The 27,341-nt window shown below is 33.2% G+C and overlaps 1 protein-coding gene across 1 annotated transcript; it reads left to right on the forward strand.

Annotated features, from left to right (window-relative positions):
• The first annotated feature begins 3,673 nt into the window (after positions 1-3,673).
• On the forward strand, positions 3,674-14,947 carry LOC117324494 (clumping factor A-like). The gene is made up of 3 exons (XM_033880374.1): positions 3,674-3,737; positions 10,594-12,725; positions 14,294-14,947. Exons 2-3 carry the CDS (start codon positions 10,632-10,634, stop codon positions 14,297-14,299), a joined length of 2,100 nt encoding a protein of 699 aa, XP_033736265.1. The 5' UTR covers positions 3,674-3,737; positions 10,594-10,631; the 3' UTR covers positions 14,300-14,947.
• Positions 14,948-27,341: the final 12,394 nt, after the last annotated feature.

Here is a 27,341-nt window from a genome sequence, read left to right on the forward strand (position 1 = left end):
TTCAATTTGAAGAAGTAGGTCAGTATATGGTAAAAGTAGAACAACACATGTCAGAAGTCAAATCCACGAGTAATTTATTGCGATCACAAAGAGCATGCCTTTAATCACAACTGGAATCAACTAGGTTACTAGACTACGCCTTTGTATGTTACGAACTCTCAAACAGATCATCCATCTTAACTGTATATAGCCTTTTATTAAGGTTTCAGTCAGCATTTCCACAGTCTATCATAAGGTTGATGATAGCAATTAACCTGGAGGAGATATTTCCAATGTCCTTAACTGTTTTGAAGAATTATGGAGGTATTCAAAGCAGAATGTCGTTTTAATTGTCCAGGCTTGGCCTTTGATTCTGTTCTCAAATCGCATCATGTTACAAGAATTTGGTCGGGGCACAGTCCCTATTCTTTAGAATAATAAGAGTAACATGAATACGCCTTCAAAATATCATAAGTTAAGCTATATAATAAAAATCTTAGAATTGATTTTATTTATACGCTTAATGGTTTATCGTAACAATGGCAGGACTGGTGCTGCCTCGACATCTGGTTCGGCGTGATATTACTATCGTACAATGTTTTATGAATATGTACGATCTGTGGTAGATAATGATTAACCAAATTAAAGGATTATATATGTATATGTTAATACGACTTATCGCTCAATGGTCGTGTCATATGTGTCATTTGTCAAATTAACACCAGAGGGCAAAATAGACAACACCTGATCACTTAAATTCAATTCATATAAATACGGAAGAAAATTCGATCGAAGAACGTTGGTAAATGATGGTATACAATATAATTAAAATCATTTTACCTTGTCAAAACGACTAGTTTACTAAACATTTTACAGTACAAAAAGCAGTGTTTGATAATGATAAAGCATTAAAGAGTCTATTCAGATCCTTTTTACCAACATGATTAAAGAGCAAGTAAGTAAGAATGTTAAATTATCTGATCCATAAACATAAAGCATTTCTATTTTAAGACTGCATGTCACTAAAATAAATGTCTTTGTTGTACTATAGAGTCTACAGGCAATTAGAGTTTTTACTCATTCCTACATATTACTTTGATTCCCAAACCGAATTTTATTTTCACTCCATACTTAAATTTTACTTTAATTCAATACCTACATTTTACTTTCATTCAATAGTCAGATTTTATTTTCAGTCCATACTTAAATTTTACTTTTACCCCTTACTTACATTTTACTTTCAATCCATATCTACATTTTACTTTCAGTCCATATCTACATTTTACTTTCAGTCCATACCTATATTTAATTTTCAGTCCAAACCTACATTTTACTTTCATTCAATAGTCAGATTTTATTTTCAGTCCATACTTAAATTTTACTTTTACCCCTTACTTACATTTTACTTTCAATCCATATCTACATTTTACTTTCAGTCCATATCTACATTTTACTTTCAGTCCATACCTATATTTAATTTTCAGTCCAAACCTACATTTTACTTTCATTCAATAGTCAGATTTTATTTTCAGTCCATACTTAAATTTTACTTTTACCCCTTACTTACAGTTTACTTTCAATCCATATCTACATTTTACTTTCAGTCCATACCTACATTTAATTTTCACTTCATACCTTAATTTTACTTTCACCCCTCACTTACATTTTACTTTCACCCCTCACTTACATTTTTCTTTCACCCCTTACTTACATTTTAATTTCAGTCCACATTTCATTTTAGTTTCAGTCCATATCTACATTTCATTTTCAGTCCATACCTTCATTTTACTTTCAGTCCATACCTTCATGTTACTTTCACCCCTTACTTACATTTTACTTTCACCCCTTACTTACATTTTACTTTCACCCCTTACTTACATTTTAATTTCAGTCCACATTTCATTTTAGTTTCAGTCCACATCTACATTTTACTTTCAGTCCACATCTACATTTTAGTTTCAGTCCATATCTACATTTTACTTTCACCCCTTACTTACATTTTAATTTCAGTCCACATTTCATTTTAGTTTCAGTCCACATTTCATTTTACTTTCAGTCCACATCTACATTTTACTTTCAGTCCATATCTACATTTTATTTTCAGTCCATATCTACATTTTATTTTCAGTCCATACCTTCATTTTACTTTCACCCCTTACTTACACTTTACTTTCAGTCCATACCTACATGTACATTTCATTTTCTCTCCATACTTACACTTTACTTTCAGTCCATACCTGCATGTACATTTCATTTTCTCTCCATACTTACATTTTACTTTCAGTTCATACCTACATGTACATTTCATTTTCTCTCCATACTTACATTTTATTTTCAGTACTTATCTACATTTCACTACCCATACCTACATTTTATTTTTACTCCATACATATATTTTTACTCTATACATATATTTTTACTCCATACATTTTATTTTTACTCCATACCTACATTTTATTTTCTCTCCATACTTACATTTTATTTTCAGTACATACCTACATTTCACTACCCATACCTACATTTTATTTTTACTCCATACATATATTTTTACTCTATACATATATTTTTACTCCATACATATATTTTACTATTAGTACATACCTACATTTCACTACTCATACCTACATTTTATTTTTACTCCATACATATATTTTACTTTCACTCCGTACACACATTTACACTCTCTTTTTCTCCAGTTATGTATAAAACTAAAAAGACATGTCGGAAGTCATTAATTTGACTATTAAGATAATATATCCCAAATCCTTTAGTTGTGTTTAAATCCTAAACAGCATGTCCTTATACAGTCATTGATGTTACGTTTTAGTTTACATGTTCTCAAGTCTTCGTTTCGTATATTAAGTCCTGATGAATCCAATTCCATACTTTGGAGTCTATTGTTATAGATTAAACACGTGTTATTTGTATATAACATGAATGCGATGCTTCAGTTAAACGTTTCGGTGTGAAGATTACATCTGGTTGTTTGATAACTTTTTAAAAGTTATATAAACATACTTTTCATTAACACACAAATGCCGATTACTGAAGCATCATCAGTAAATGTACAGATACCAGAACAACAGGAAACACATCACGGACGTCTCAGAAACACCGGAAGTAAATCACAGACGCCCCAGAAGCACCGGAAGTAAAACACGGACGCCCCAGAAACACCGGAAGTAAATTACGGACGCCCCAGAAACACCGGGAGTAACGTGATTGTATAAGAACGAAAATAACTATTAAATGGCTTTAATTAAAAAAAATAAGGATATTGTGAGAAAATAGAATAATATAAGTTCTAACTCATTCACTCATCTATTTATCAATCAAATGTGTCTGCTGGTACTTTAATTGCTATATTTATAATGACGTCAGACAAAGTTAGATTATACTTTTCTAACGAGTAAGATAATGTTGTGATTTTCCTTGATTTGCGTATCAAATCCACCTGCAAGTGTAAAATATCTATTGCGTATGCTGTTTCATACGTAATCACTTTCTTATGATGACTATTTACTGACGGTATAAAACAGGCACAGTACTGTCGAATGCTATTATGTAGAACAATGCCAAATTGTATTAAAACATCTGTCAAATATAATGTATCTCATTACGGGCTTAGTCACGTGTTCATGTATTCATAATGTGTATACGGGATTATATAAATGTGTAATGCTTGCTTTAAAGTCACCGCATAGTCTCCAGGACACCGGAGGACGCTATAACTTCGCCGTAGCTCCAGTGACAGGAAGGTAAGAACAAGCTCGTTTTTACAAAAACCAATCGATTTTCATGGATTTCAGATTACCTTATTTACCGCTTCAAAGATTTATAGTCAACACAAAATTATTAATTACAAAATATATTAAGGATCAATTCCAAATGATAGACAATTATTGCTGGTATTTATATCGTCTCATATCCAATGTTTTTGTAAATTGTATGGTAAAATGATGATGAACTGAAAGGATTTACGTCACTATAAAACAAAGTTATTGATTGCATTACATTTGCTTCGATATTTTTGCTTATAATCTGTAAAAATTGATAAGTGTTATTCAAAAGATGAAAACTTAAATCTGTAGTTTTCAATGAATCGTTACCTGTACAAGTTAGTTCCAAACTGTGCATCCCTAATGTACAGTGCATCACGACCTTTGACAAGCATTCTGCTTTTTTGGAAAAAAAAATATCTTCAAATCAAGTTTGTGACCGATATAAGTTGGTGATTAAAAAACCCCATACAGAATAAAAAATAAAAAGTTTGGCCTATTCTCTAAGTTTAACAATTCCGGAATAAGAGTTATCAACACGTAAATGGTATGTTATCATATTCCGATATGTAAATTTATCTATCAAAATCAATTAAAGTAATTTTTTTTTTATTTAGATGTTGTATATTGTAGAATGTTGGTGCATAATTGAAGGTCATTTCCATGCACACACCAGCACAATTTACTTCAAATCTCATCATATCCAATGGTTCTAAAAGGTTGTAATCAGAATATCTTCACAATATATAGTGCATTAGTGTTTTAAAGGGGAAAACAATAATTGGGTTATCGATGTAACTATATATATATTTATATGGAACATACTGAATTTGCTGACATTTTATTGTTGTATTGTGAATTCGCTTCTTTCCTTAAAAATGCGATTTCATAACTCACGAAAAATGCGTTTGTGCTGTTATAAATTATTAATGAGTAAGGTTTATGAATAAATACTGTTTTATATACTGCTGATAGTGAAATATGTCAATGTCTGAATTCCCGACTTGTCTAATCAATACAATTTAAAAGCATATGTAACTGTAGATATCACTGTTGGAAACTATTAAAAGAATATTGATAAGATAGATATATAATATTAAACTAAACTAATTAAGAAAAGTAAAAATGTCCAATGATTGATGATTATCTAAAACCAGTCCAAAACAGGAACATGACAATTCGGTAAACCTTAATGAATTTGTTAGTAGGCAGAACATTCCACGTAATTCACACTCACATGACTCCATCAGGCTTTCTCCCTGTATCATTGTTTTCAAAACATAAGGCGAGGTAACACATGGTAAAACCCGGTCAAAAAATATACATAGAAAGCATTTACATGTCATGTGCCCGTGTTTCGCTATATCTTAAGCCTGCTCACTATCTTTAAGAGGAAATCCCCGTTAAATGAGTATGACGTATACAGTTATGGTCGCTTTATGAAACACAATACATGCCACTTCATTTGTTCCGCTTAAAGAAAATAAGTGGATTTGTATTCAATCTCAGCGAAGTGTAAACTACGTAGAATGGCCTTTAATAAATTGAAAGCTGATAGCTGTAGATTGTAAACTTCTATAAATACAATTTATATGGTTAGAATTTTCATGCATGCATCTTTGTTGCATTGAATGAATTCTTACACACGTTTGTGTTGTTGCGAATAAGACATTCCTTTCAATGCGTAAAGTTTCTTGTTTTATTCTAACTTATTTATTTATCTATTTATCTATAGTGATGTAAATGAAGATATTCCTTAGTAAGTAACTATATGGTGCTGAGTATATACTGTAGATGTTTGTTCGTTTTTTTTAAGTCATCGTCATTACCGAAGCAGCTTAAAGGGATTATATCTGACGATTGTATCCATGTTTTTATACATTGCAAAGAATATATCTAAACATTATTCATCTTAAGACATTTTATGTAACATAGTACCGACTACCAACACATTGTGTTATATACGTTTACTTATAAAAAAAATGCTCAATATTAACGTTGTTTCATATCACCTGCCAGATGTGAATTTTTTAATTGAAATTATTTTTGTGTCAAATTAACTTCGAAATAAAAATATCTTTAATATTACAATGCATTTATCTTATAAGATAAAAAAAACTTTTATGTATGAAGAAAAACTGCGTAAGCAATAAATCATATCCACAATACACTACTATTAGTAAACTTATGTACTCCGATAATTTACAGACGAAGTATGTAAATCATTTTAAGAACACTTATAAACGATAGGTGTGTTATTTATTTCCACAATCTAATTACTAACCATACCGACTGTTGAAGGGAAGATCATCCGATTGGATGATTAAACTATTGCTATCCTATTGCGAACATCCCATAAGTTATTGTTTGGTATAATACAATTTTAAACATGTGCAATAACTCGGCATAATAATGAGAAATATTTGTATGGTTAGATATAATTGATCTGAGAAATATTTGAGTATGTATGATTATTAAATATCATAATGTAATATTTGAGTCTATATGATTACTAAGTATGATAATGAAAATAATATTTAGTCTGTATAATTATTAGATATAATAATAGAAGTAATATTTGAGTCTGTATGATTATTAGATATTGCAACTCCTATCAGTTATAGATAGATATAACATATATATAGCATCACGTAGTTCTTAGTGTATACAACAGGTTCCAAAAAACCTGTCCCAAATGATCTAAACAATAAAATATTTATTATGGAAATATGCCATATCTTAAATTAAAGAGCAGTATTATGCAATTTTATTTGCTATTTTCAAAAATGCTTCAAAAATTTCAAGCAACATTGCCTAATCAATAATTTCCAGTCGTAGTTGTACTGTGATGAATATTTATAATATGTTTAAAATTCGCATCCGTGTAACTATGTATATACATTGCGGTCTATTTATTCATGACATCCAATAGACGATATGTCACAATGATCATGTAAGTGAGTTTCTGACTGATCATCACTGCGCAATTCAAACATTCTATATAAGAACGTGGATGTGGCCAAGCGGTATAAGCTATAGGTATTTCTGGCTAGGCGATTGGGTGGCGTAGATCTTGAGTTCGAGGCTCGGTCAGGGCACGAGTTGTCTTCCTTCATCATTTGTGATACTATGTTATATATCTATCTGTCGTAGTTGTACTGTGATGAATACAATATATATATACATATATAGATTTGACAAAATAATGAGAGTAATATTTCAACCTAGATCACAGGTATGATAATCGTAATAATGCTGGAGTCAGTAAGATAACACGGTATTGTATTATAACCTCAATGATGAATGCGTGTGTAAGATCACAATTTATAATAATCTTAGGACTGTTTCAGTCAGTTCGATAACAAGGTGTGATAATCTTTGTTATATTGGAGTCAGTACGATAACAAGGTATAATAATCTTTGTTATACTGGACTCAGTACGATAACAAGGTGTGATAATCTTTGTTATACTGGAGTCAGTACGATAACAAGGTATGATAATCTTTGTTATACTGGAGTCAGTACGATAACAACGTATGATAATCTTTGTTATACTGGACTCAGTACGATAACAAGGTGTGATAATCTTTGTTATACTGGAGTCAGTACGATAACAAGGTATGATAATCTTTGTTATACTGGAGTCAGTACGATAACAACGTATAATAATCTGTGTTATACTGGAGTCAGTACGATAACAAGGTATGACAATCTTTGTTATACTGGAGTCAGTTCGATAACAAGGTATGATAATCTTTGTTATATTGGAGTCAGTACGATAACAAGGTGTGATAATCTTTGTTATATTGGAGTCAGTACGATAACAAGGTATAATAATCTTTGTTATACTGGAGTCAGTACGATAACAAGGCATGATAATCTTTGTTATACTGGAGTCAGTACGATAACAAGGTGTGATAATCTTTGTTATACTGGAGTCAGTACGATAACAAGGTATGATAATCTTTGTTATACTGGAGTCAGTACGATAACAAGGTATGATAATCTTTGTTATACTGGGGTCAGTACGAAAACAAGGTATAATAATCTTTGTTATATTGGAGTCAGTACGATAACAAGGTATAATAATCTTTGTTATACTGGAGTCAGTACGATAACAAGGTATAATAATCTTTGTTATACTGGAGTCAGTACGATAACAAGGTATGATAATCTTTGTTATACTGGAGTCAGTACGATAACAAGGTATAATAATCTTTGTTATACTGGAGTCAGTACGATAACAAGGTATGATAATCTTTGTTATATTGGGGTCAGTACGATAACAAGGTATAATAATCTGTGTTATATTGGAGTCAGTACGATAACAAGGTATGATAATCTTTGTTATACTGGAGTCAGTACGATAACAAGGTATAATAATCTTTGTTATATTGGAGTCAGTACGATAACAAGGTATGATAATCTTTGTTATACTGGAGTCAGTACGATAACAAGGTATAATAATCTTTGTTATACTGGAGTCAGTACGATAACAAGGTGTGATAATCTTTGTTATACTGGAGTCAGTACGATAACAAGGTGTGATAATCTTTGTTATATTGGAGTCGGTACGATAACAAGGTATAATAATCTTTGTTATACTGGAGTCAGTACGATAACAAGGTATGATAATCTTTGTTATATTGGAGTCAGTACGATAACAAGGTATACTAATCTTTGTTATACTGGAGTCAGTACGATAACAAGGTATAATAATCTTTGTTATACTGGAGTCAGTACGATAACAAGGTATACTAATCTTTGTTATACTGGAGTCAGTACGATAACAAGGTATAATAATCTTTGTTATACTGGAGTCAGTACGATAACAAGGTGTGATAATCATTGTTATACTGGAGTCAGTACGATAACAAGGTATGATCATCTTTGTTATACTGGAGTCAGTACGATAACAAGGTATGATAATCTTTGTTATACTGGAGTCAGTACGATAACAAGGTGTGATAATCTTTGTTATACTGGAGTCAGTACGATAACAAGGTATGATAATCTTTGTTATACTGGAGTCAGTACGATAACAAGGTGTGATAATCTTTGTTATACTGGAGTCAGTAAGATAACAAGGTATAATAATCTTTGTTATATTGGAGTCAGTACGATAACAAGGTGTGATAATCTTTGTTATACTGGAGTCAGTAAGATAACAAGGTATAATAATCTGTGTTATACTGGACTCAGTACGATAACAAGGTGTGATAATCTTTGTTATACTGGAGTCAGTAAGATAACAAGGTATAATAATCTTTGTTATATTGGAGTCAGTACGATAACAAGGTGTGATAATCTTTGTTATACTGGAGTCAGTAAGATAACAAGGTATAATAATCTGTGTTATACTGGAGTCAGTACGATAACAAGGTGTGATAATCTTTGTTATATTCGAGTCAGTACGATAACAAGGTATGATAATCTTTGTTATACTGGAGTCAGTAAGATAACAAGGTATAATAATCTTTGTTATACTGGACTCAGTACGATAACAAGGTGTGATAATCTTTGTTATACTGGAGTCAGTAAGATAACAAGGTATAATAATCTTTGTTATATTGGAGTCAGTACGATAACAAGGTGTGATAATCTTTGTTATACTGGAGTCAGTAAGATAACAAGGTATAATAATCTGTGTTATATTGGAGTCAGTACGATAACAAGGTATGATAATCTTTGTTATACTGGAGTCAGTAAGATAACAAGGTATACTAATCTTTGTTATATTGGAGTCAGTTCGATAACAAGGTATGATAATCTTTGTTATACTGGAGTCAGTACGATAACAAGGTATGATAATCTTTGTTATATTGGAGTCAGTAAGATAACAATGAATAATAATCTTTGTTATATTGGAGTCAGTACGATAACACGGTATAATAATCTTTGTTATACTGGAGTCAGTACGATAACAAGGTATACTAGTCTTTATTATACTGGAGTCAGTACGATAACAAGGTATAATAATCTTTGTTATATTGGAGTCAGTACGATAACAAGGTATAATAATCTTTGTTATATTGGAGTCAGTACGATAACAAGGTATGATAATCTTTGTTATACTGGAGTCAGTACGATAACAAGGTATAATAATCTTTGTTATACTGGAGTCAGTACGATAACAAGGTATAATAATCTGTGTTATATTGGAGTCAGTACGATAACAAGGTATGATAATCTTTGTTATATTGGAGTCAGTACGATAATAAGGTATAATAATCTTTGTTATACTGGAGTCAGTACGATAACAAGGTATAATAATCTTTGTTATACTGGAGTCAGTACGATAACAAGGTATGATAATCTTTGTTATATTGGAGTCAGTACGATAACAAGGTATGATAATCTTTGTTATACTGGAGTCAGTACGATAACAAGGTATACTAATCTTTGTTATACTGGAGTCAGTGCGATAACAAGGTATGATAATCTTTGTTATATTGGAGTCAGTTCGATAACAAGGTGTGATAATCGTTGTTATACTGGAGTCAGTAAGATAACAAGATAATTTAATAACGTTTGTAACATTTGAGTTAACAATGTATGTGATAAATGTGTATATTAATTAAGTTATATTTAATGTTATGTTGATATATTTGTATGTAAACATTATATCAAGCTGGAAACGTATCTAAAACATGAGCATCTGAAAATGTATTAAAAATAGCTACAATACATAATTTAATGTATATGTAGTATAACGTAGTCGCAAGAAAATCTTATCTTTTAATTACGAAATGAAGACTATAGTTAAAACATCGTTCAACACGTGTATTTTTTAAGAGTAATTAATATATATTAAAAGAAATCAATTATCTTCCAGATCGATTTGACTAAAGGAACTAGCACCAAGAAGACAAAATGACGCTCTACGTTTTCCTTGCCCTTTGTGCAGTAGCCTTCGCACGCTATGCTAATGGTCAGGACGATGGCTACTCTGATGCCTTCACTAGTTTACAGGACAAATCTTCCACGCTTGGTAATGCCGTAGGTGAACCAGGTATGAGCCTACGTGACATACTAGGATTGGTAGAAGGTAGTCCATTAATGGCGGAAATGGCAGCTGCAAATATGGCACAAGATGGTTCCGATGACGGTATAGAAAGTCTACTGGCAGAAATAGCGGAAATGGAAAGATTAAATCCTAGTATTGCCAATAGCCAGGAGATTAATGCAGACATGGATGGCGATATTGCGGCCCTAGAAGCACAGCTAGCAGAACTGAACGGTGGGGCCAGTAACGAAGCAGATACTGCCAGTATTGAAGCTATGGAACCCGAATTTCAAAATCTGGAAAATTTGCGAGGTGATGACGATGGAGAGACAAACAGTATGGAGCAAAGTGAACAAGGATCAAGCCAAGTAATACCAACTATTCAGGATACAGATATTGCAAACAGTGCCTCTGAGGACATGGATGGCGATATTGTGGCACTAGAAGCACAACTAGCAGGGCTGAGCGGTGAGGACAGTAACGAAACAGATGACGATGAAGAGACAAGCAGTATGCAGGGTGGAGGTATGGGGGGAACCATTCCCTCTGAGGATGCTGATGATTTCCAACAAATGCAACAGGAATTAGAACAACTCATGCAACAACAGACCAACGGTGAAGACAATGACATGCAGTCGACGGAGGATTCAGATGAGGATATGCAACAAATGGAACAGGAATTACAACAACTAATGAAACAACAGACCAACGGTGAAGACAATGACATGCAGTCGACGGAGGATTCAGATGAGGATATGCAACAAATGCAACAGGAATTAGAACAACTAATGAAACAACAGACCAACGGTGAAGACAATGACATGCAGTCGACGGAGGATTCAGATGAGGATATGCAACAAATGGAACAGGAATTACAACAACTAATGAAACAACAGACCAACGGTGAAGACAATGACATGCAGTCGACGGAGGATTCAGATGAGGATATGCAACAAATGGAACAGGAATTACAACAACTAATGAAACAACAGACCAGCGGTGAAGTCGGTGACATGCAGTCGACGGAGGATTCAGATGAGGATATGCAACAAATGGAACAGGAATTACAACAACTAATGAAACAACAGACCAGCGGTGAAGTCGGTGACATGCAGTCGACGGAGGATTCAGATGAGGAGATGCAACAAATGCAACAGGAATTAGAACAACTCATGAAACAACAGACCAGCGGTGAAGTCGGTGACATGCAGTCGACGGAGGATTCAGATGATGGTATGCAACAAATGCAACAGGAATCCAACCAACAAACTAGCGCTGAAGACAACGACATGCAACCGAGTACTGCTAATGAAGATATTAACAGTATTGAACAAATGGAACAAGAATTAGCACTCATGGAAGCGGGCTTGGATTCAAGCTCTGAAACTGACCGTAATGGCGAATCGAATATTGGTGCTGATGGCGATGATGATGTTGGTGATGATGATCTTGATGCCAGTTCTAGTTTAAGTACTGGGAACGATTTAGCTCTTATTGAGCAGTTGATAGGAGGAGTGACAAGAACTAGATCTTCAAATAACGGCGCTGACTATGAAAACTTTTTACAAGCATTAGGGAAAATTGAGGGTAGCCAGAGCAAAACGGCACATTCTAAAGGCTTGCTTTTACAAACCCAACAAGCACAAACCCAACAGGCACAAACCCAACAAGCACAAACCCAACAAGCTCAAATCCAGAACGCACAACAATTGAGTGCAAACACTGCTGCAAGCCAAAAAGACAGTTACAGCGGCGCTGCGTCAAACACCATTCAAACGCAGCATTTGACGGCAGGCTCTTCAACGAATCAGAAAAACACTTATAGTAACAATGCGCAAGCACAGGACCAAGGGACACAACACATGGCATCAAGCAGTTCTTCACAAAGCATTACAGCTCACGGTGCCTCAGACCATCTACTAAATCAACTCTTGCAAAACTTAGAAATGTCAAAGATTGCGGTAAGTTTAAATTATATGCTTTAGTCAGCACCGATATGGCTCGAAAAATAAAATAGTTCGAAAAAAAGCATTTGACGGCAGGCTCCTCAACGAATCAGAAAAACACTTATAGTAGCAATGCGCAAGCACAGGACTTCTGACACGCAGAGCGACACACAGAGATACGTACACACATGTGTAGACCGACATACAGGGATATGTACACAGACACGCAGATCGACATACAGTGATATGTACACAGACACGCAGACCGACACACAGAGATACGTACACACATGTGTAGACCGACATACAGAGATACGTACACACATGTGTAGACCGACATACAGAGATACGTACACACATGTGTAGACCGACATGCAGAGAAATGTACACAGACACGCAGACCGACATACAGAGATATGTACACAGACACGCAGACCGACATACAGTGATATGTACACACACGTGTAGATCGACATACAGAGATATGTACACACACGTGTAGACCGACATACAGAGATATGTACACACACGTGCAGACCGACATACAGAGATATGTACACAGACACGCAGACCGACATACAGTGATATGTACACACACGTGTAGATCGACATACAGAGATATGTACACACACGTGTAGACTGACATACAGAGATATGTACACACACGTGCAGACCGACATACAGAGATATGTACACAGACACGCAGACCGACATACAGTGATATGTACACAGACACGCAGACCGACACACAGAGATACGTACACACACGTGTGGACCGACATACAGAGATATGTACACACACGTGTAGACCGACATACAGAGATACGTACACACACGTGTAGATCGACATACAGAGATATGTACACACACGTGTAGACCGACATACAGAGATATGTACACACACGTGCAGACCGACATACAGAGATATGTACACAGACACGCAGACCGACATACAGATATTCATTTGATGACCGTTGAACGATTAATGACAATGATCAACTGTGCGTATACAAGGGGCGTGGTCGGTGCCGTGAATGTGTGATCACGTGGTTTCTAATTTTACACTTTTATCGATTACGCCATGTCAAATCTTTATACAAGGAAATGAAATACAACATAGTCATGACTGATGATTAAGTGGAATTCCGTATGAACATCGATAGGGTCAGATTAGTAATTTGCATATTGATGAATGTTAATTTTCAGGGATTTTCTTTAATAGGCTTCGACTCGGTTATAACGAATATGTTTCATCCATCATTCGTGGTCATTGTGGTTTATTAGATTAAATGGCTTCAAATAGATTCATTATCATTAAAATATGCCGGAAATGGACACAAGCTTTTACAACATCTTTTATGTTTTTATTTCATAAAATAATGCAGCTGTGTAAGCACATAAAGATACTACCATCTATAAGTAGAGACCACTTAGTAATCGGTTAATTGCTGAAAGAGTCTAATAAGACATAAACGCTGAAAAACGACCCTCGATATTATACCGATATTGACAGGTTGAACTATACCTACCATCATAAATAATCCTTGTTTTACTAATCATATATATATTTCCTGTACTTTCAGATCTAAAGTATGACCTGCCTTCCTGAACAGCTGTGCGACGACGTGACGTCATCTTATCACAATTCTAAATGAACTTACTTCCAACCTATGTTTCGTACGTGGTGAAAAACTCTTTTCGCTGTCATAATTATATTAAAGATAATTAAGCAACAGACCCAACGTAGGTCTAGACTTTTAACGACTGTTATGTTCTAAAACCATGACAACGAAAGATAAATGCATGGTAATTTGTCGACAAGCATTATAATGATCATTGTAGAACTCCATTTCAATCCTAACATCTATATATTAACTATAAATAAAATGTACAATGTGTAACAGTCCAGCTATTGTTCAAAGTGTGCATCATCACGTGGCATCTGGATCACATTACTAACGTCGTAACGTGATCATAATCAGCCATTGTTGTCTCGGAGATTTACGTCGAAGTTTGGCAGGTTATGACGTAAATCAATTTCTCGTTATGATATGTACGTCCTGGGGTTGTGTAAAATATCAGCGGAGATGGCACATTGAAATTGTTATCAACAAAAGAAAATATTTTGTCAGTCGTGACATCAAAACGATGGAAATTGGGTAAGATATGGAGAAAGGAGAATATTACCGGGTGATCCTTGGAGCAGAAGTAATAAAGTGAGTGTTAGTAAAGGATAACCACGTGTACATATTGTATCTTTATAATGATTCAACCTTTGGCATATCTAAAACCATAAACATCGAGACCCACAATCAAACACAATTGTATACGTTTCTGGAAAATTTATTTTAAATAAGAAACGCAGAATATTAATACTCTCAAAAAAGAAAACCTTAGCAATCCTGGTCTTTGTGCTTATCTCAATAGTAAACTTACTACAAGTGCAACATTATGTATAATGTCTACGTATGTCAGAGTATATACAATTGATATAAGTATTTTTGTATAATTTAACCAACCCCTGTCCAATATCTGACGTTTGACAGATGACCTGCAAATTAGAATTCACTAGCTTGTCTGCATATATGTGTTACCTCGTTAATTGATTGTGATGTGTTTGTATGATCACTAATTAATAGTCAGGTCATCAATTAATGATTACTAATTACTAGTCAGTCCATCAACACAGGTGAGGAAGTAAAGTAGCGCGTGACCAGGTAATATCAAAAGTCCTCCATTTGTATCGAGCGAGGTGATGGAGTTAGTACCCCGTGTGTGTGTAGGTTGTCATTGTGTAGGGCTGCTCCACTAAATCTTTTGTACTATACCTGTGGGACCATACATACACAGAAGGACATCAGGGTGATCGGTAAGTAGACAGGTTGAATTTTGTTTAACTATCAATCTATATAAACTATACCTGATACTGTTACAGATATTCTGACACTTACACTAAAAATCCATATAGAAATAAAAAATAAAAAAATAAATGAATGAATAAATATTTTTTTTTTTTTTTTTTTGTAAAAACCCCACCTTTGATTTTTTAAGAAAAAACGAAGAAATATCATGAGGTCGCAAAATCCTATATTTAATATTTATACTATGAACGGTATAGACGATAACATTTTAGAATTAAAATCATTATTCTTTTATTGATTGTAATTAATTTTTAAGTCAAATTAACACTCTAACTTAAATAATAATGTCTTAAATATTAATAAGAATATTTCATTCAACTTAAGAAAAACAGATAGAATGTTTAAGCAAATGATTAATTTTAGTACTTACAATTCTAACATTTTAAAACATATTTATTACGATTTTTGATATAGAAATTTATTGATGGTCATTGATGTACATTGTTAAAACCATAAGTATAAGTTGATAATGGATAGATTTATTACGGTAATCATACATGCTAATAATACAACGATTACCATTGCCCAACATTTTGAAATATCAAACAAAATTATTGAGGCGCAACACCGAACACAATTTAACGAGGTATTTTTAACTGTCTCGATCTGCCCAAATGTATCGAATCAACCAGTTCCTTCATCCTCCTCTCCATATTTTTTTCAATTAATAATCTCAGACATGAACATCGATTCAGCTTAGGCACTGACATTGAGAACATTTTGAACAAATGATGCCTTCATTTTCTTTGTACTTTTCAAGAGACTTAAACCTAGATGGTTAATATTTTCCCCGTCTTATCCATTTTTAGTCAGAATGTCGGGTTTGTTTTCATGTTGTAATTCATAACGAAGTAACACCAGAATCGTACATAAGAGCCCATATAAATATGATTCAAACAACGAATACCGTTTATGTCAGATAATGTGTGCAAAAAATACATCATGTAATTGTTTCGTTCTTATATGGTTCGGAAAATAAAATAGCTCGAAAAAAAAGTGAAAATATTGAAAAAGGTACAATAACTGTGTAATAATCCTCAAACATGTTATAGAGAAAATCCGTTTCGTTTAACTTCAATTCTTTAAAATTAGCCTTAAATAGCAGAGAAAATCACAATAAATACAAAATCACGTTTCTATTCAATCGGCAACCAATAAGTAACAAATAACAAGTATAGCGGCCGAAACAAGGCTAGATAAGACATTAATTTACGCAGGGATTGCTGCCTCTATATCCACATCAATATGTAATTGTTGGTTTTTAAGCAGGCTACAAAACTCTTTCGTCGCTATAACGCTTGATTACCTCTAAGGTGCCGAAAAGTACAAGCACTTCAGGAACATTCAAAGAAACATCAACCTCTTATAATCTTTAAACCCTCTCATAGACAAAACTGGTAAACAAATCTCTAATATATCTTCCTGTTCGGCAATTTAGAGACACCACCGTGTTGTAAGGGAATCAGTTCCTGAATAGTGGCTATCCAGCAAATCATTTCAAAAATATTCATATTTCGTACACGTTAAGTTCATGATATATATCTTAAACTAATAACAAATCCGTTTTGTATCTATGACAAAAAAATATGTTTTCACTGATCAAAAAAGGCAATGTGGAGATGTTTAGGAACCAATACAATAACAAAACATTTAGGGATATGTTTAGGGGCCCTCTATATTTAGTAACTCATAAACAAATGAGAGTGATGGATATTTTAGTTTTGATCCTATGTGACCAATAACGGATTTGTTCCTCTTCTTTTTTTGTCAAGAATACCTCATTATACATTGCATCTTTACAGTAATTGCATACGGTACAACAAAGGTTCAAGTGGTGATGAAAAATACAATATCGCCATGTACCGAAATAAGATCCAAAACAATTTACACGAAAAATAAGTAGAGGCATCAGACCTAGTGTTTAGGTAGGGAAAGCGTGTTCGGTTTCATTAATGTAACAATGTAAATTTATGTCGAATACAGGATATGATGGCCAGGGAAGTGACATAAGAAACCTTTTTTTTTAATTTTTTTTTTTTTTTAATCTTTTTCGTGAACAGACGTCATCTGTCAGAAATATCAACAAGTCATTGAACATTGAATCAACAGGACATGCCAACTCTGTAGGCAGAGGAAGCGGGGTGGATATGGTGTAGAGTTAGATATTAACAATAAGCGGGGTGGATATGGTGTAGAGTTAGATATTAACAATAAGCGGGGTGGATATGGTGTAGAGTTAGATATTAACAATAAGCGGGGTGGATATGGTGTAGAGTTAGGGTATTTAGGATATATTATTATTATATATTGTGTGGAGAGTTTCTCTTCCTGTTGATCTAACCTTTTCCAAACACAAGCATTTTAATGCATACAGTTCAATCTGCATTTATAATCAATTTTATATGCGTTAATTATATTTACTAATGAACTCTCGGTTAAAAAGTTACGTGAACGCAAGTTGCACGAGGGAGTGTCCGCTACAAACGAAGATACATAGGCCAGTTTAGTATCGTAATAAGACTTACAAGTACACACACTTATTTTCCTTTTATATTATATTTGTACTCTTCCAGAAATCTACATTTAAAATCATTACATCTTGATGCAGAACAAAAAACCTGAAGTGACACATACATATATCCAATACAAATGGTTAAATATCTCCGTGAATGGAACTATCATTGATGCAAGTGATCTAGCGTCTTTTTCATATTTACGAACAAATTTTTTTCCAATAAAAATAATAATTTCCTAGCTAGTATGAGTTCAAATTCTGGTAATCTAACTTGTCCATCAAATACTGTGTCTTGATGTGCTTTCACCTTTTTCACTCCAAGAATATCCTTTTCTTTTCTACCGTCTGCATCGGTAAGATTGAACACACAAACACAGATACACAACAATTCAAATCTGTTTTTTTTTCAGAGAGAAATATGATTTCGCATAAAAAATGAGAGGGGGGGGGGGGGGGGGGGGGGGGCATTTATATCGACTGTATAATAGCATCTGTTCACAGTTTAATGTATGTACTAACAATTCACTTCGAAATCTTAAACAGAGGAGGCTATCCAAAACACGACGTCGGCCAATTAAAATCCCAAAACACCTACGTCAGCCAATTAAAATCCCAAAACACCTATGTCAGCCAATTAAAATCCCAAAACACGACGTCAGCCAATTAATATACCAAAACAATACATTACGGAAAATGCAAAAAAATAATTACACATATACAAAATAATGAAGGCAAATTAAATGTATTATTATCATTCAAAAGTGTTAATTTGTCGCAATAGTGCTAAAACTACTGTTTTAAAATCGTTGCTTTTTACAACCGATTTGTGATGGTTTAAAATTTTCCAGCTGTTGTGTTGTGAAAATTGTGGCTTAAAAAAAAACCAATTTGATTGAACATCAGGCTTAAGCCTATTTTAAGTTCTCTCCGTATTATAATAATATTAACAAAATAAAAACATCCGGTATTAATAGCATACAATGTAGAGTAATATATAGTATTACACACACACACACCCATACACACACACTCGCACATGTTATACATGTATATGTGCAGGGGAAAGAAATTCAAGTACTCTATGTATATAAACAGTGGGTTTTCCATTACTATTATGATTAGAATTTATAGATTTGTTTGATATTGCATGTTATCTGCCTGGATGGGAGGCAGGTGCCTAGTCAAACCAAGAGTTTCCGACAAAAAAATGTCCATGAGGTGCTTACACCCTGTAGTCATCCACTCATGGCTGAATACACACCTGCCCACCAACCCAGGCAGACACTATGCACATATATGTGTTTTTAACTTTTTCTTTCCATCTTAGAATAATTGCGGTAATTATAAACTCAGAGTATTAAATGGTTTAGTATTACTCATCCAAAACAGGGTCACTTACACAGATTCTTGCGCAAAACTGCACAGACATGAACAAAATTTTTAAGATGTTCATAATATCTCATCAACTATATACAAGGATAAATGACAAATAATTTTTTTTTAAGATCTTAATTTGATAAAAAATTTGATAAAAATATACATGTACTAATGAACCACTAATTCCTAAGTTACACTGGTTTAGGCTGACCTTTACTATTAAGCTTAGGACCAGCTAATAGACATATAATAGACTTCCAGTACTAAAGACTTGAATCAGACCCCGACTTTTGACTTAATGACTAATGTAATAGTCTATTTGTGTTTTTAATATATCTAATTACATTATCAAAGATATGAGTGTTTATATCATCACTGTAACTGTCAGAGCCATTTAGGAGTATGTCAATATGAAAATATTCCTGCTTATGTAGAGAATTTATTAGAGTATCTCTATGCACAATATAGTTAGGGCATAAAAAGAAAAAATGATATGAAGTTTCAAGTCCATATCCACAACTACAAACAGGCGATTCTATCAGGTGGTCTTTATAAAGATCATAATTTAATTGGCTTGCTACATTTCTCAATTGACACAAAAGTATGTTTTCATTTCTATTTCCTTTATATTTAAAGATTGAGAAAGTAGTATTTCTTATATCATTACCCGCTGATATCAAGTTTCGAAATTTTGTAATGGTTGGTGCATTTAATGTATCAAAATCAAGGTCATTAAACTCTCGTACCATGGAGGGAAAAAAAATATGAAAATAATTTTCAGAGTGACATAGTGGTGGGTTGAAAGCCCTGATGGTTCTTAAAGGGTAGTTCTGTTCATCAATATTATTTTTAAAAACGTTTACAATCTCAGTAAGATAGGAAGGTGTATCATTGTGTATTATTTTGTACATCAGCAGATATTTATGTTTCTTCCGTCTGGACTCCAATGTTTCCCATCCTAGCTCATTATACAATTTTTCATGTGAGGTTCCCCTACGTAGGCCAGTTATAATACGAGCAGTTTCAATTTGAATAGATTCTAATAAATTTTTACATTGCTGAGAGCAATTATCCCAGATCACATCAGCATAATCAAGTATAGGCCTAATAAAAGCAGTAAAAATAGTAGTAAGTGAACTTCTATCAATTTTATATTTAAGATATTTCAAAATATTAAGACGTTTACAGGCTTTTTGGTAGATATTGTGAATATGATTATTCCATGTACCATCAGCTGAAAATAAAACACCAAGGTGACTATGTGAGTCATTATTTTCTATTGCTGTGTCAGCAAAAAATAGTGGTAAGTGTGTAGTATTTCTTTTTCTGGTAAATAAAACTGATTTAGTTTTTGAGGGGTTAAATATAACATCCCATTGTTTTGCCCAAATATTGATAGTTTGTAGATCTTCATTTAGTAAGTCAGTAGCAATAATTTTATTATGATTATCAATAATGGCAAATAATGATGTATCATCTGCAAACAGTTTTATAGAATTATTAACATCATTAGTTATGTCATTTATATAAATAAGAAATAACAGAGGACCCAGTACTGAACCCTGAGGAACCCCTGCATTGACAGTACGGAAAGAAGAGTAATGTCCTTCATTAATGACTCTTTGTTTTCTATCCTTTAAATAATTCCGAAACCATTCCAATAATTTCCCTGTAATTCCACATTTTTTTTAGTTTATACAATAGCCCCTCATGCCAAACTCTATCAAATGCTTTGCTTATATCACAAAATATAAATTGTAACTCATTTCCTATATCTAAATTACTAGTGATAGTATGGTAAATAGACAACAGTTGATTTACAGTAGAATCTTTTGGTGTAAAGCCCTCAGTTTTAACCTAATAACCGACCATTGCCGTGTACTAACGTGAACACTACGTTTCACTAATTATATCAAGTCAAGTACATTTCCTCATTTAGATTGAAGTTCTTTTGATGGGACTTTGACCAATATTCTAGATTTCCAATTCTTTTAGAATTGTCGGAATTCTAATGCTACGTTGCTTTGTTTGTTCAATGTAACAGCAGATAAAAAAATACTCGTTTTTGAACAAATCTAATAATTTAGCTGGAAGGTGTATCCTTATATATATCATTTCCAAAATATCCACTAGATCGCCAGCACAATTCTCCTTTAATCCTGTGTCGAGATTTTACAGTTACTTAACAACAAATTCTTAAAAATGTGAGCTGGTGCTAGTTTTAATGACTATTTTTGAGGAGCGGTTAATAAATCTACTTTTCGTGATATGCGAGATGGTCTGAATCACAATTGTATTTCATCAAAGTGTTAATAACTTAATGATTAAATGTTTTCTCTTAATTGTTTTAATAAGTTTTAGCTCTTTGTAAAGTGAAATTTGATTTTTATAGGATGGAGAACAAACAGAGAACCACAACACATGTTATTTATGTTAATTGTCGTCGCATCTGAATTACTCTAAAGGCTTGATGAAGCAAAGTAAAAAGATCTAACATTTTTTCTACATCAGTCAAGAAAAATGTGAAACCCGATTTAACAAAGTATTTGAATGTAAATTAAGATAGTTTGTCTTACATGATTACAATTCTGTACAGATCAAACGAGAATACTGAACAAACTGCCATGACCGTAAAACGCATGACGTATGATATATTGAAGGTTTTGTTTTAGAACATATTGCGCTTGTATACCAGAAGGTGATCCGTCAGGTATTGTTAGTGGCCTGGCCGAGGGCGCGAGGGGCAAAAAACATTGAGGACATAAAAAAAACATGTAGAAGGTCACGAAGGACAATATCGGAGGATACACACAATACAGTTAAAGTGGTATCATTTGGTCATCACAAACAATAGAATCGCATGAGTTAAGATAGGAACACTCATTAGCTTCACAGCTTTAGTATACTATCGTATTAATGATATTCAGATACTTTCCGGGTCAGTATGACCCTGCAACTCGCCAGAGGTGTTGACGCAATCATAGATGACAGTCGTTTATCCCACAGGAGCATATAAAGAGACCATCTTTTTAATTTTCTATTTCGAGATAATACTGCTTCCCGTAAACATACCCCAGGTAGTGGTTGTTGAAGGATTTGTTCCAATTTAACGACGTTTGTCCTTGGTAGATGCCGACTGCTGTTTACAGTACAAACTTTAAAGGTTGACGAGAACTGTGCGATATATGTCTTAAGTGTCCCTATTTCTTGTTCATGAAAAGTATGATTTTAAGTACATGAATTTTAATGCGTATTTTACCTATCACATACATTAGAAACTTGATCTTGTTGGTAAACGGTATCTTTTAACTTCTTAACAGTGAACAATGGAATTTTGCATGAATTTTCACTTCTGGAATCGTTTGTCCGATGGTAGTAGTGTAAGTAAAAATGCTCAAAAATGTAAATATCGCCAGTAACCCCTACATATTACCTATACTAAAGTGCACATATTTGTAATCTATTCAACATGTGCAATTTTAGTACACTTGTGAAGGATAAGGAAACTTATTTTGCTGTTTTCAGACCTGTGCATACTATGTTAGCCACTTCAAAAAACCTTAAAAATTGCAAAATATCATATTTGAACCGAAATGGCATAATTCATTACACATTTTTTCCTGAAACCTATTTGAAATTAAATATCTCCATCCAAAAGACAGAATTAATCTCGTTTTGACGTATGTTCAACATTAATTTTTTTTTCTGCTATCTTACCTTGTTTGCGAAGTATCGCTGTTTTAATCCGGGATTTTATAATCCGAAATCATTTTCATTAAACAAATGTGAAGCCTGTATATACTACTTCATAATGAATATATAAGATATAGTAAAATTATGCATATAATAATACAAGCCTTATTTGCTTAACAAAAAAGTCACCCATGGCCAGGCAACCCTACTGTAGTATTATTATTGCCTTTATTTCCTCCAAAATGAAGAGCATGACATAATAACAATGTTCAAAACACATATACATGCATGTTAAAGAAAATGCATGACAATATGATAAGGATCAATGTACATAGAATATATATATATATATACATGTATGTACTTGGTAAACATATATGGTATGATTATTAGTTTAAGTTTGAAAATGAGCAAAATTATAGATTATTTTGAAGAAACTAGTTTTGAATATGATGATCATCTTACAGGTCAAGCATACACTTTATATGATATAGTGTATCCAGCCTGAACTGAACTAGTATATCTGTTTCCAATGGATAAGCCATAGGGCCTCCCAGTAAAATGTGAACCAATATATATTCTGACATTGAATGCAAATATGAAATAAATTCAATATCTGAAATAGATCCGATTGCACACCATAGTTTGTCACGAATAGATTCTGTTAGTGGACATTTTAAAATTACATGGTTCACAATATCAGTATAAAAATATCCACAATAATGACATAAGGATTTTGAATTTAAGTTTCTAATGGAAACGATGATTTTGATCATATAACTTATATTGTCAAGACAGTTTGGGTAATGCAGTGCTAGTTTCCATAAATAATGTGGATTTAGTGAGTCGTGCAGTAATGAAATCTTGAAAAATCTACATCCTCCGACATTCTCTGAGACCAAGCCACTGTTTCATAATTGGTAACAGATTTATAAACAATTTTCTTCCAATATACTTTGTTAGGAAATGTACCATCATCTAGTAACAGTCTTAAAAACTCAAATAATTCATACTTTTTAAGTATTCCAACCATATCTGGTATATAACCATTTTGAACACATTCATTTGTTTCATACAAAAAACATCTTAAAATAGAAATTTTACTGGTTAAATTACTTCTTTTCATTCTACACAACCTACCTAGAAACAAAAGTTTTTTGGTATCTATGTATGCTTCAATAGATGTCCATCCAAGTAAGGCGGTACACATATATGTTCTGGTTCTTTTATCAAGACCTAGGATTGACTTTACAATAAAACGTTGGGTTCCTTCTAACATCAATAACTCAGTATTTGAAAGTAACCAGATTTCGCATCCGTATAGTGCACAAGGGTATACTTTGATTTTTATAATCTTAGCAACAGTTAATGGGTTAAGAGCACAGTGATGGGCACCAGACCGTAACAAGGCCATAGTACCACTTTTTAATTCATTACAAGCCTGTTTTATCCTTCCAATGGAATTATGTCTAGAATTTAATAGGATACCAAGATGAATAATATCAGTGACAACTGTTAATACATTATTATACAGATAAACATTGCAATTTATATCTACAATTCTTTTGTTTGAAAATACAACAATTTTGCTTTTTGAAGCTGGATACATGAATCTCCATTTTCGACTGTACGATTCACAAATGTGTAACAATTTTTGAAGGCTCCTAACACTAGTGGTCACCAAACAAATATCGTCTGCTTGAGTTGGAATATTTACAGTTTTGTTTGCTATCGTTGCGCCCCATCCACGGTTTTCAACTTCATTTAACAGGTCATTAATAAAGACTAAGTACATTTTGGCAGAGACCTTTATGTATAGTTACTACAATGCCCTGTTTCCAATATCGAGGAATATATTCATATTTTACAATAAGATTGAATAAATTCTGTATATGGTCAATCACAGATTGACCTGCATATTTTACATGTTTATATACAAGACCTTCATGCCCACCAGCTTTATTTGTCTTTAATTTCTTGCAGATAAGTTTGATTTCATTTGACGAGAAAGCATTATATAAAAACATGTCTTTATCAGAACGACTATTCAGTTTAATTATTTCAATTCGCTCTTTGATTTCGTTGCGAAAATAACCATCAAACTCTTCAACATCATGATCTTTAAAAATATTTTGAAAATGTAAAGACCAACCTCTCAAAATATCATCAGTGTCTCTTAAAATCTCTCCTTCATACCTCAATTCGGTTTGTTTAAGTTTAATCGAAGTGACCAAACAGATTGTATACTGTAAACGTGGTTATTTTCGCGGGGGTTAATTTTTCGCTTTCGATATGTAAACTATATACGCGTTGGGGTAATTTTCGCGACCTATCCACATTCGTTAGTAGTTCGAGTTTATGTAAATTGATATCAAAATAATACGTGTGGGGAAAATGTTCGCGATCAAAAGGAGTCCGCGAAATTAGCGTAAATTCCCCCTCGCGTACATTTCCACGTTTACACTTTCTAAATACAACATACAAAAAATGTTTTAATAAAAGACAAAACACATTGAACAAGATAACCATAAAGAACAAAACTGCTAGACAACTTTGATTTCAAGTATAACATTTGTAATCATATGTTGTTAAGTTTATAGGAGACTTTGATCTTTGTCTCAATAAATATACACAGAAGAATATAATGTGACCACCTGTACATTTGCCTGATAAAGTAATATATACATTGTATGTATGTTAAAATATTTTCGAGAAATTAATATAAAACTATAGCATTTTCATCAGCAACAAAGGTATGTTTGTAACACGAGGCAAGCCGGAACATCTGTTTGAAAGTTTATAAAAACTGGTCAAAACGAAATGACATAGCAATGATGTAATTTTGTGATATATTTAGGATGTCTGCTATTGTGATTATTTATTCTGTTGTTGATTACAATACATGAACACGGTATAACTCTTGTATAATTTTTTATTTTGTTGGCCTGATATTTCACTGTTAGAGTTCTCGGAATTTAAGTTTCGCTTTGTTGGCCTGATATTTCACTGTTAGAGTTCTCTGAATTTAAGTTTTGCTTTGTTGGCCTGATATTTCACTGTTAGAGTTCTCGGAATTTAAGTTTTGCTTTGTTGGCCTGATATTTCACTGTTAGTTCTCGGATATTAAGTTTCGCTTTGTTGACCTGATATTTCACTGTTGTTAGATTTTTCGGATATTCAGTTTCGCGCAACACCACCTTGTAAACAGGCGATCACTTCTATATATTCATATATGTACGAGGACTGATTGATAAGTTGTGAGCCTCATATTAAAAGGATTTGAAAGTCATCCACTGCATGTTAGAGTTATGGTGACAAATAGCTGTTTTCAGTTTTGGAAATATATGAAAGTCTGATTGAGCGAGATCAGGTGAATAAGGCGGATGCCCAATTAATTTAAAGCCACAATCGTGAATAGCAGCCGTGGTGATGACAGACTCACCCTAACTTTTACCGTTTTTGTCCATTGTGCAAAAGTCGCTTGTCTTGTTTAAACTAACCAAATGAGACCAGTCCTTGGGTACACGGCCCTATATATCAGATAATTGTAGGACTGAAAAAAACATAATTGAGTACTTCCTTTAATACGAGGCTAACAACTTATCAATCACCCCTCGTATAAATATTCGTTAGATATTGATTTTCAAGCTTTATTTTCTGACCACGAATATAGCCAAATTAAATCCGTAAGTGAATATTTCCAACTCTACATGTAGTAATATATCAAGTGTAGTCGAATGTGGTAGGAATATCTTAACGAGGACACGCAGACGTATATTTAAAAAAAACCGTGATATCTTGTTTTCGTAGTATTTGATGGATGATGTGCGAACATACTGGTGTCAGATTAATTTTGTTTCTGATTATTGTAAAACGATATGTCTTCACGACATCAACAGGTATCAACCCGGTTTGTTACTATGATTGATCTGTATTCAGTACTAGTCTGCTGACATTCCATAAATGTCCATATTTTAGAAAGGTAGAATGACTCAATATTTTGAAGTCACTTCAATATTCTGATAGCCACAAAATTCATTTTTAAAAAATATCTAGAATTTCTCAGAAGTCTGTCAAATATTTGGCTTATCTAAAGTATTCCAAAGTGCATATATCAAGTATGAG

Source organism: Pecten maximus, chromosome 3, assembly GCF_902652985.1.
Source record: "Pecten maximus chromosome 3, xPecMax1.1, whole genome shotgun sequence".
NCBI lineage: Eukaryota > Metazoa > Mollusca > Bivalvia > Pectinida > Pectinidae > Pecten > Pecten maximus.

Bases quoted from the DNA above. Each gene is read 5' to 3' on its own strand.
- LOC117324494 (XM_033880374.1), top strand. From the start codon at position 10,632: ATGACGCTCTACGTTTTCCTTGCCCTTTGTGCAGTAGCCTTCGCACGC.